The 9,528-nt window shown below is 45.8% G+C and overlaps 1 protein-coding gene across 3 annotated transcripts in view; it reads left to right on the top strand.

The window, feature by feature from the left end:
- Positions 1-1,394: 1,394 nt before the first annotated feature.
- The window catches only part of ACLY (ATP citrate lyase), a 150,891-nt gene continuing 142,757 nt past the window's right edge, over positions 1,395-9,528 (top strand). For all 3 annotated transcript variants that reach the window (XR_009556255.1, XR_009556254.1, XM_060256663.1), the window contains exons 1-5: positions 1,395-1,585; positions 4,208-4,330; positions 4,461-4,523; positions 6,097-6,287; positions 8,268-8,347. Coding sequence is in view for 1 of the 3 variants with exons in the window: in XM_060256663.1 (XP_060112646.1) it covers positions 1,427-1,585; positions 4,208-4,330; positions 4,461-4,523; positions 6,097-6,287; positions 8,268-8,347 (616 nt within the window). In the remaining 2 variants the exon portion in view is untranslated. The remainder of the gene's footprint in view (positions 1,586-4,207; positions 4,331-4,460; positions 4,524-6,096; positions 6,288-8,267; positions 8,348-9,528) is intronic.

Here is a 9,528-nt window from a genome sequence, read left to right as displayed (position 1 = left end):
AGTTTGTCCGCTGAGTCTGCTCAGATCAACCACCCAAATTTATTTATTCATTCATTCATTCATTCAACTTCTATCCCGAAGCAGGCTCAGGGCGGCTCACATTCAAAGGTCATAAAAACCAGTATTAATGAACCGTAACATAAAAATATAAAGTGCATCATAGATTAAAGCATATAAAACAATGTCAGGTGCTATTTTGATGTAACGGCGAAATATATTGATGTGTTAGTAATGGCGGGTAGCTGCCACTTCAGTTGAAGTGAAGTGTTATTATTTAGCTATTACTGCTGGATGTCCTATTTAAAGAAAGGTCCCAGGTCACAGTAGAGTGTTCGACATGGGCCAGATAGTGTCTGTTTTTTGTGGGCCAGATGGTTTAATACCTGTTTTTTTTCTGTTGTGGATTTTAATTCAGCAACGCTTGGTGGAAGAGCGCCGTTTTGCAGGCCCTGCGGAACTGTGAAAGCTCTCGCAGGGCCCTAACCTCCTCCGGAAGCTCATTCCACCAGCAAGGAGCTGCAACAGAAAAGGCCCTGGCTCTGATCATCTTGAGCCCTCGCCTCTTTGACGCTGGAGATCGAGAGCAGGTTTTGTGACCCTGACCGAAGTGCTCTCTTGTTTATGTATTGGATTTTTTAGTTGCCACTCACCTGAAGGTTCTTGGGGCGACTTAAACATTAAAATCAATAAGGTAAAAACAACATAAACACAAACAACACATATAAAATATTATCAAAATGTTAAAATACATGGCTATCACCATACCACTATGAAAACACTATTAAAACGTCTGATTACCCTCCAAAGGCCTACCTAAATAATTCAGCTTTGCATACCTTGAAGAAACTAAACAATTCCGGCAGGGCACAAGTGTCATCTGAAAGTGCATTCCACAAGATTGGGGCCACAACTGAGAAGGTCCTTCCTCTGGTGACAGCTCACTGTGCCATCCTGGGACCAAGCTCCTGCAAGAGGCCTCTAGGTGATGGCTGAAGGGAGTGTGGCAGGGGCGGTTTGTAGTGGGAGAGGCAGTCCTGTAGATATGAGGGTCCCAGACCGTTGAGGGATTTGAAAGTTAACACCAACGCCTTGAATTGGATCTGGAGACTAACTTGATAGCCAACACAGCGGCCACAGAATAGGAGTAATGTGAGCTAGTCCACCTCGTGGCCCAGTTTCTGTACAGGGAGATTTTTCTTTGTCTCTTTTTTTTTACAAGGGAACACACATGTGATGTCCTACCTGCATTTTGAAGTGGTACAGTCTCCACATGACTTTACTGAATATGTAGGTCACGACCACTCTCACAGTGGCAGAAGTATTCCTATGCATAGTTCTATCAGTAAAATAATGTTTAAAGAGTAAATCCCAAAAAGGTTCTATTGCTGACTTTGGTGTGTCCCTTTCAAATCCGCGTTAGGTAGCCATGTCCGCCAAAGCAATATCGGAGCAGACCGGGAAGGAGTTCTTATATAAATACATCTGCACCTCCTCCGCCATCCAGAACCGCTTCAAATATGCCAGAGTCACACCTGAGACCGACTGGGGCCATCTCGTCCAAGATCATCCCTGGCTTTTGACTGAGGTGAGCAGAATAAAGCAATTGTCATGTAAAGGTCTATGGCAGGACTGAACAAAAGTAGTTTTAAAATCTCCCCATATCTAGGCTTCGGTTTCTTGCATGCAGACAGCAGCATGTGGGGCAAGGTTGGCCAAACTCCGGCTTAGGAGCCATGTGTGGCTCTTTCGCACATATTGTGTGGCTCGAAGCTCCCACCGCCCCAGTGGCCAGCTGGAGAAGGCCGTTCTCTCTTTAAATCACTTCTCCAAGCCAAGCCAATCAGCGACTTGGAGAATGCATTTAAATTTGCTTTCTTTCCACCTCTTCCTCCCCTCATCTATTTGCCTCCCTCCCTCCCTTCATTGCGGCTCTCAAACATCTGATGTTCATGTCTTTCGGCTCTCAAAGAGCTGACGTTTGTTTTGTGTGGCTTTTACACTAAGCAAATTTGGTTCCCCCTTCCTCCCTCGGTGTGGGGGATGCTTGAAATGCAGACCCAGGAAAGAAAATCTGCTTGTGAGAAGCTAGTGGAATCGACACAGAGGCGGACGTGGTCGAAGCAGCACACCAGGCTGGATGGCCCCATGTGGCTAGATGCCTGCGCTGCAAGGACTGTTCAGCTTGGGTCTGGTGCATGGCGCCACAGATGGGTGTTGAAGTTCGACAATCCTTTTTGTCTCCCATATCTCAGCGGTGCAAATTGAATTGCAAGGAGAAGACATTTCTCTGCCCTTTCTTGCATTCCCCTCTTCTCTCTCTCTCTTTGGCTGCCATCCAGTTGTTTAATCACATTTAGCTGTACACGGATCTGTGATGCAGTCCCATTTTTCTGGCCGGTGGAAGGCAGCTGTGTCGGTAGCTAATTAAATGAGTTGGTTGCTGGCATGCGTCAGCTGGGAGGTTATTGGGCTCAGGGAGTCTTGCCAGAAAGTAGCAGACGGTTTGGGAGCTTCTTGATCTGGTGCTAGAACAGGGATGACCAAACTGTGGCTCTTTCACACATATTGTGTGGTTCTCGAAGCCCTCACTGCCCCAGTGGCTGGTTTGGAGCCATTTCTCTCTTTATATCACTTTTCCAAGCGTAAACCAGCCAGCAGCTTGGAGAATGCATTTAAAGTCCCTCCCTCCCTCCCTCCCTCCCTCCCTCCCTCCCTCCCTCCCTCCCTCCCTCCCTCCCTTCCTCCCTCCCTTCCTTCCTTCCTTCCTTCCTTCCTTCCTTCCTTCCTTCCTTCCTTCCTTCCTCCCTTCCTCCCTTCCTCCCTTCCTCCCTTCCTCCCTCCCTCCCTCCCTCCCCTCCCAAACATCTGATGTTCATGTTTTGCGGCTCTCAAATGTTTTGGATTACAGCTATACTGGATCCTCCAGCCTGGGGGATGCTCTTTGCGGGGGCAGTTTTTACTACTTAATCCAGTTGCATGGGAGAGAAGGGGAAACGAAATTCCACGCTGGCTGTGGCATGGAACCATTCCCAAATATGGTTGCCAAGTCTCCCCTGGCTGCCAGTGGGGGTCAGGAGGTCTTCACCTGTAGAGGACAGGGACCTCAGTGGAATACAGTGCCATAGATTCCACCTATAGCTACCTGTCCAGGAGATAGCATCCCATGATGAGAAGGCTGTGAAATGACCCAGTATCTCAATACAAAAGGCAGCTATCAACATGAGCATTCTTTGGTCATGGGACTGCAGGTATCCAAAACCCTCTCCAATTGGAGGGTTTTAGGGCAGGGGTGTCAAGCATGCAGCCCGGGGGCCAAATCAGGCCCCTAGAGGGCTCATATTAGGCCCCTGAGCAACTGACCGTCATCTCCTTTCTTCCTCTCTCTTGCTTCCTTCTGCATCACAGCTTGTTTTGCCAGGCTTGCTCAATCGCACAGGAGCTACTGAGCCAAGCCTCTATTTTCTCCATTGGCTGAGGCTCTTCCCTTGGGAAGGAAGTGGGGGGAGGCAGAGTTTGCTTTGCCAGGCTCTCAATCGCACAGCAGAGCTACAGACCGTCCTCTTCCAGCTGGCTTTTTAATGTGGAATTATTGTACCATCATCATGAAAAACTGTGTCATATCAAGATCGTAGCATCAAATTAAATTGTGGTTTTAAATTGTTAGTCTAATTGCTGTTTTTAATGTAATTGTATATTTAATTAAGGAACATAACTGTTACGTAATTGGGGTATTTTATTAGTGTACTATTGTAACGTTGCATTTTATGCTATGTAAGCCGCCCTGAGCCTGCTTCGGCGGGGAGGGCGGGATATAAATTAAAAATTATTATTATTATGTCAGATCCAGCCCTCATAACAAATGAACATATGAACATATGAAGCTGCCTTATACTGAATCAGACCCTCGGTCCATCAAAGTCAGTATTGTCTACTCAGACTGGCAGTGGCTCTCCAGGATCTCAAGCTAAGGTTTTTCACACCTATTTGTCTGGACCCTTTTAGTTGGAGATGCCTGGGATTGAACCTGGGACCTCCTGCTTCCCAAGCAGATGCTCTGCCACTGAGCCACCGTCCCTGAGTTTGACATCCCTGTTTGAAGGCATCTGAACTGGGCTTTGGCCTCTTGCAAAACTGGCAGCTTGTAAACAGATTTACCTGGAAGAGAAAATTTTCCATTCATTTCCCTCCTTGCTTTGTCAAATTCCAGCGTCTGGTGGTGAAGCCCGACCAGCTGATCAAACGGCGCGGCAAGCTGGGCCTAGTTGGGGTGAATCTCGACTTGAATCAATTGAAGGCCTGGCTAAAGCCACGGCTAGGTCACGAAACCACAGTGAGTACCACGCACGTCATATCACCGTCTAAGCCACCTTGTCTGGGTTGTTGTGGAGTTGAAGGACACTGAAGGATGTGTCTCATTTTGCTTCCTTCTGAATGGCTTTTGTGTTTCTTGTTTTCTACAGATAGCCAAAGCAAAAGGCATCCTAAAGAATTTCTTGATAGAACCTTTCGTTCCACACAAGCAGGTTTGTTTCGCTTGTACATCTGACAGCAGTTATCGTGGGGCAGCTTTGATTCTCCGCTCCTCCTCCCCATGAAGCCTGCTGGGGGGATCTTGGGGCAGTCCCAGTTTGCTCAGAACTCTCTCAGCCCCACCTACTTTCCCTATGAAGAAAGGTTAAAACGCTTGGGGCTCTTTAGCTTGGAGAAACTTCAACTGAGGGGTGACACGATAGAGGTTTACAAGATTATGCACAGGATAGAGAAGGCAGAGAAGGCATCATTCCTCCGCCTCTGTCTTCTCCACTCTTGGCATACATTTTTTTCCAGGAGGAGGAAAAATTCATGGAAAAGCATCCCCTTCCCTCAGTTAATCTCTACCAGTACCCTACTTTTTAGAGTCAGGCATTTCCAAAAAAATGTGCATTGCACCCAATGAGTACTGTGAATTCTTGTAACTGCTGGCTGGCCTTCTGAAATCTTAACCTACATGTTTTCAAATATAACAAGTTTTATTAAGAGTTTCAATCTGCTGGCTGGCCTTCTGAAATCTTAACCTACATGTTTTCAAATATAACAAGTTTTATTAAGAGTTTCAATATAGATTGAGGGAAGGGGAAAAGAGAAAAAAGGTTGGCGCAGACAAGAGAAAAGAAAGTAAATTACTACAATTAGCAACTCAGCTAACAAGGTAGTCCAGTTCATACACAGAAAGAAAAGTGCTTTCTGTAAGTATTAAAGTAAATTAAAAAATAGCCTGTTAAGCTGTTCTAATTCATAATAAACTGTGAGCTCCATTCTTTTAAAAGTTTACATATTATATTCCAAACTCATGTATTAAACCATCTGTAAAAAAGGTGCCCAGATACCATTAATTTTTTGGGTATCTCCATCACTCAAAGTTGTTGAAAGAATGTCCATCTCAGCTGTATCTAAAGCCTTCTCAGTGAGTTCTGTTTTCGAGGGTATTATAGGTTTTTTGCACCTCTTTGCCAATAAAATTCTAGTAGCTGTTACCATATGAATCAATAAGTGTTTTACATTTTTATCAAAGTCATTTGGAATTATATTTAACAAAAACAACTCTGGTTTGAATGGTATTACTTTTCCAAGCATTTTTTGCAAACCTTCATGAACCATCTACCAATACTTTTTAATAACATCACAAGTCCGCCAAGCGTGATAAAAAGTTCTGTTCTGTGTTCTACATTTCCAAAACTTATTGGATATATTAGGATACATTCTAGCAAGTTTTTCAGGAGTCAAGTTCCATCTATAAAACCTCTTTTCTCTATAAGTCACTGATTTAGTCTTTTTTTACATTAGATTTCCAAACCTGTAACCAAGCATCTAATTCAGTGTTGTGACCAATATTATGTGCCCATTTGATCATACATTTTTTTTCTATTTCATTTTCCATTTTTAATTGCAAAAGAAACCTATAAATAAGTTTGCTGGTTTTTACCTCTACACGGCACAATATTTTGTCAAAAGATCTAAATAAAAGCCTGTTCGTTTATGTTTAGCATAGCGTGGTTCTGCTAGGAGTCTTGTCCACCAGCCCAGCTCTAAAATCTTACCTACATGTTGAATTCACAGACAGAGGAGTTCTACGTGTGCATTTACGCTGCCCGCGAGGGGGACTATGTGCTGTTCCACCACCAGGGTGGCGTGGACGTGGGCGATGTGGATGCCAAGGCCCAGAAGCTGCTGGTGGGCGTTGACGGGAAACTCGACGAGGCGGCTATCAAGAAGCACCTCTTGGTGCACGCTTCACCGGACAAAAAAGAGTAATTCCGAGGCACTGTTTTGTGGCCCACTGAGTCATGGGTTGAGGGTGGCGGATCATAGTAGTAGCTGTGTTCCCATGCTCAAACAGATTTAGATGGCCTGGGGTGAAGTACTGCTTTGTTACTTCCACTGTGGAAGAAGAATCTTGTTTGTGGAAGAAGAACCGTAGGATATCCTGGAGCTCTCTTCTGCTTTGCTCTGCAATGGTGGAAAGAGATAACCATGGATAACCCAAAATGGTGTCTGTGGATTCCATGGTGCCCACCTTCCTTGACACCCACCAAGTAATTTTGAAAGTGGGTGTGGCCCAGTGGGCTTTTTGCTTCTGGTTGGCCATTGGAGATTCGTTTGACTTCGTAGATTTTAAAAAAGGTTTCTTTGGGAGCAACTCCCACTAGAACGGTGGCTCAGTGGTAGAGCATCTGCTTGGTAAGCAGAAGGTCCCAGGTTCAATCCCTGGCATCTCCAACTAAAAAGGGTCCAGGCAAGTAGGCATGGAAAACCTCAGCTTGAGACCCTGGAGAGCCGCTGCCAGTCTAAGTAGACAATACTGACTTTGATGGACCAAGGGTCTGATTCAGTATAAGGCAGCTTCATATGTTCAATACAAGGGTCTTCACCAGTACTCCCTCTAAGCTGTGGAGTCTTGTGAGCAGAAATTCCACTTTATGAGCTACTGGCATTAAAGTTGTGAGTTAATGCATAAATTTGTTTGCTCTGGGGCCATTTCTCCTGAGCTAAGATAAAAATCTGTGAGCCAGAGGCTAAATAACTGAGCTAGCTCACACTAATTCAGCTTAGAGGGAACCCTGGTCTTCACTGTGTGGCTGAAAAATAAGCTGTGGCAGCCATTTTGTGGCTGGCTCTGCCTCCTGTTGCCGCACCTGCCACACTATGGCTGAGATCACACAGACTAAATAATGCACTTTCAACGTGCTTTCCCACTGGATGTTGTCCGTTCACACAGTAAAATCCAGTTGGAAAGTGCACTGAACGTGGATTGAAAGTGCATTATTTAGTGTTTGTGATCTAGGGTTGCCAATCCCCAGGTGGGGGCAGGGGATCCCCCGGTTTGGAGGCCCTCCCCCCGCTTCAGGGTCATCAGAAAGCGGGGGGAGGGGAGGGAAATGTCTGCTGGGAACTCTATTATTCCCTATGGAGATTTATTCCCATAGAAAATCATGGAGAATTGATCCGCGGGTATCTGGGGCTCTGGGGGGGCTGTTTTTTGAGGTAGAGGCACCACATTTTCAGTGTAGCATCTAGTGCCTCTCCCCAAAATACCCCCCAAGTTTCAAAAAGATTGGACCAGGGGGAGTCCAATTCTATGAGCCCCAAAAGAAGGTGCCCCTATCCTTCATTATTTCCTGTGGAAGGAAGGAATTGAGAAGGTGTGCCTTCCCTTTAAATGTGAGGGCCAGAACTCCCTTTGGAGTTCAATGATGCTTGTCACAGCCTTGATCTTGGCTCCACCCCTAATGTGTATTGGCTCCACCCCCAAAGTCTCCTGGCTCCACCCCCAAAGTCCCCAGGTATTTCTTGAATTGGACTTGGCAACCCTATTGTGATCACAGCCTATGTCGGAAGTTCAAAGGTGTCAGCAAGCGTTCGTGTGTTTACTGAGGTCATGTGTATTGCAGGGAGGCTGCTTAAAATCTGATTTCTTCATTAGCGCCATGTTTTTGCACGCAGCTCCTCAAGCGAAGCTGCCTTTGAGACGTTTTGAAGGAGACTTTTCCTTCCGTCTGACACTATTAAAGCATCAGAATCAAGATGGACGGGGGCAGAGGGCAGTGTCTGAGGGCCTTGACTCATCCCGACTTGGCCTCTGAGTCATCGGCTGGCTCCGTGGCGGGCAGATGGAAGGAATTAGTGACATGGCTGGCCAAGTGTAGAGAGCGTGTGGTTTAGTATATATCTGTCTGATTTTAATGCGTTTGCGCTTTTTTTTTTTCCTTTCAAAAATAACCTTTATCCAGTATCTTGGCAAGCTTCATCTCTGGCCTGTTCAACCTCTACGAAGACCTATATTTCACCTATCTGGAAATCAACCCACTAGGTAACTTCTGTTTTGTTTTCGACACGGCATATTTCATCCTATTCCCCCCACCCCCATGCCTCCTAATAAAGATGAATGCAGGGTCTGTGCTGTAGATACCTCGTATATTTCCATGAGTCCTGGTTGTCAAAACAACTTTTAAATTATTCCTCCTCCACAATTGGGAAATGTAGACAGTGCCCCATCGGTCTTCCAGAAAGCTGACATGAGAGAACTGATTCTGAAATGAATATTAATGTGACATTCTAGAAAACTGCTTTAGATGGAAACCTTGTTCTTAGTGTTGTATCTGAAGGCCATCTTTGAACATCCTGCCTTTTGTGAATTAGATGCAAGAACCAAATTGGGACATGTGGCGTCCTTTCATTCTGAGGACTGTTTTCATATGTTGTCGTGGGAGTTAGGGTTCGGCCTGTGGGCACCTCTTGACATCTGCGAAGAGTCAGATCCAAACTCAAAATGGCTGCCATAGGAGGCAGAGCCGGACCCAAAATGGCTGCTGCAGAGCTATTTTCATACATTATAGTGGGGGGTCGCCATCCTTTTCTAGCCTGTTGGCACCTCATAAAGTTTGAGAAGAGACAGAGCCAAACTCAAAATGGCTGCCACAGGAGCCGGAGCAAGACTCAAAATGGCTGCCGCAGGAGGCAGAGCCAAGCAATGATAACCTCCCTCCTTGTTTTGCCAAAGAATCTCAGGGGTAAAGGATGGAAAAAGCAAGGAGAAAAAAAATATTGAACTCCTGAATGTGGCGTGGACCCACATGTTGACTAAGGAAAGTCTGGGTGCTTACCAGAGGTCCTGATCCTCTAGTGGCTGTTGCTGCAATTGTTCATTTGAACAAGCCCTGTCTCACAGTGGCTCCACCCATTTTCTGAGAAGCTTGGCGGGTACCATGGAAAGTATTGGCAGGTGCCACAGTGCCCACGTTGTATCACCTTGGGGAACCATGCATTATAGGAATAGGCCCACAATGTCTGTTTATAGTGTGGGTTCATGGTGTTGCTTTCTCTAGATGAAAGGCAGATTTCACTTCACTGTGCTGTGTTTAGCCCCCCTTGGGGGTTGCACTTGAAGGCTGATGTGGTTATGGACCGAAGATTCGGGAGCTCTAAGTTCCAGTGCTCACTTAACCATGAAATGACCAGGTGACATTGGATAAACTACTCTCCCTTGGCCTA

The sequence above is a fragment of the Heteronotia binoei genome, chromosome 15 (genome assembly GCF_032191835.1).
Source record: "Heteronotia binoei isolate CCM8104 ecotype False Entrance Well chromosome 15, APGP_CSIRO_Hbin_v1, whole genome shotgun sequence".
Taxonomy (NCBI): Eukaryota; Metazoa; Chordata; class Lepidosauria; order Squamata; family Gekkonidae; genus Heteronotia; species Heteronotia binoei.
The sequence above is the reverse complement of the archived record's forward strand: the minus strand, read 5'-3'. Positions and strand labels throughout refer to the sequence as shown.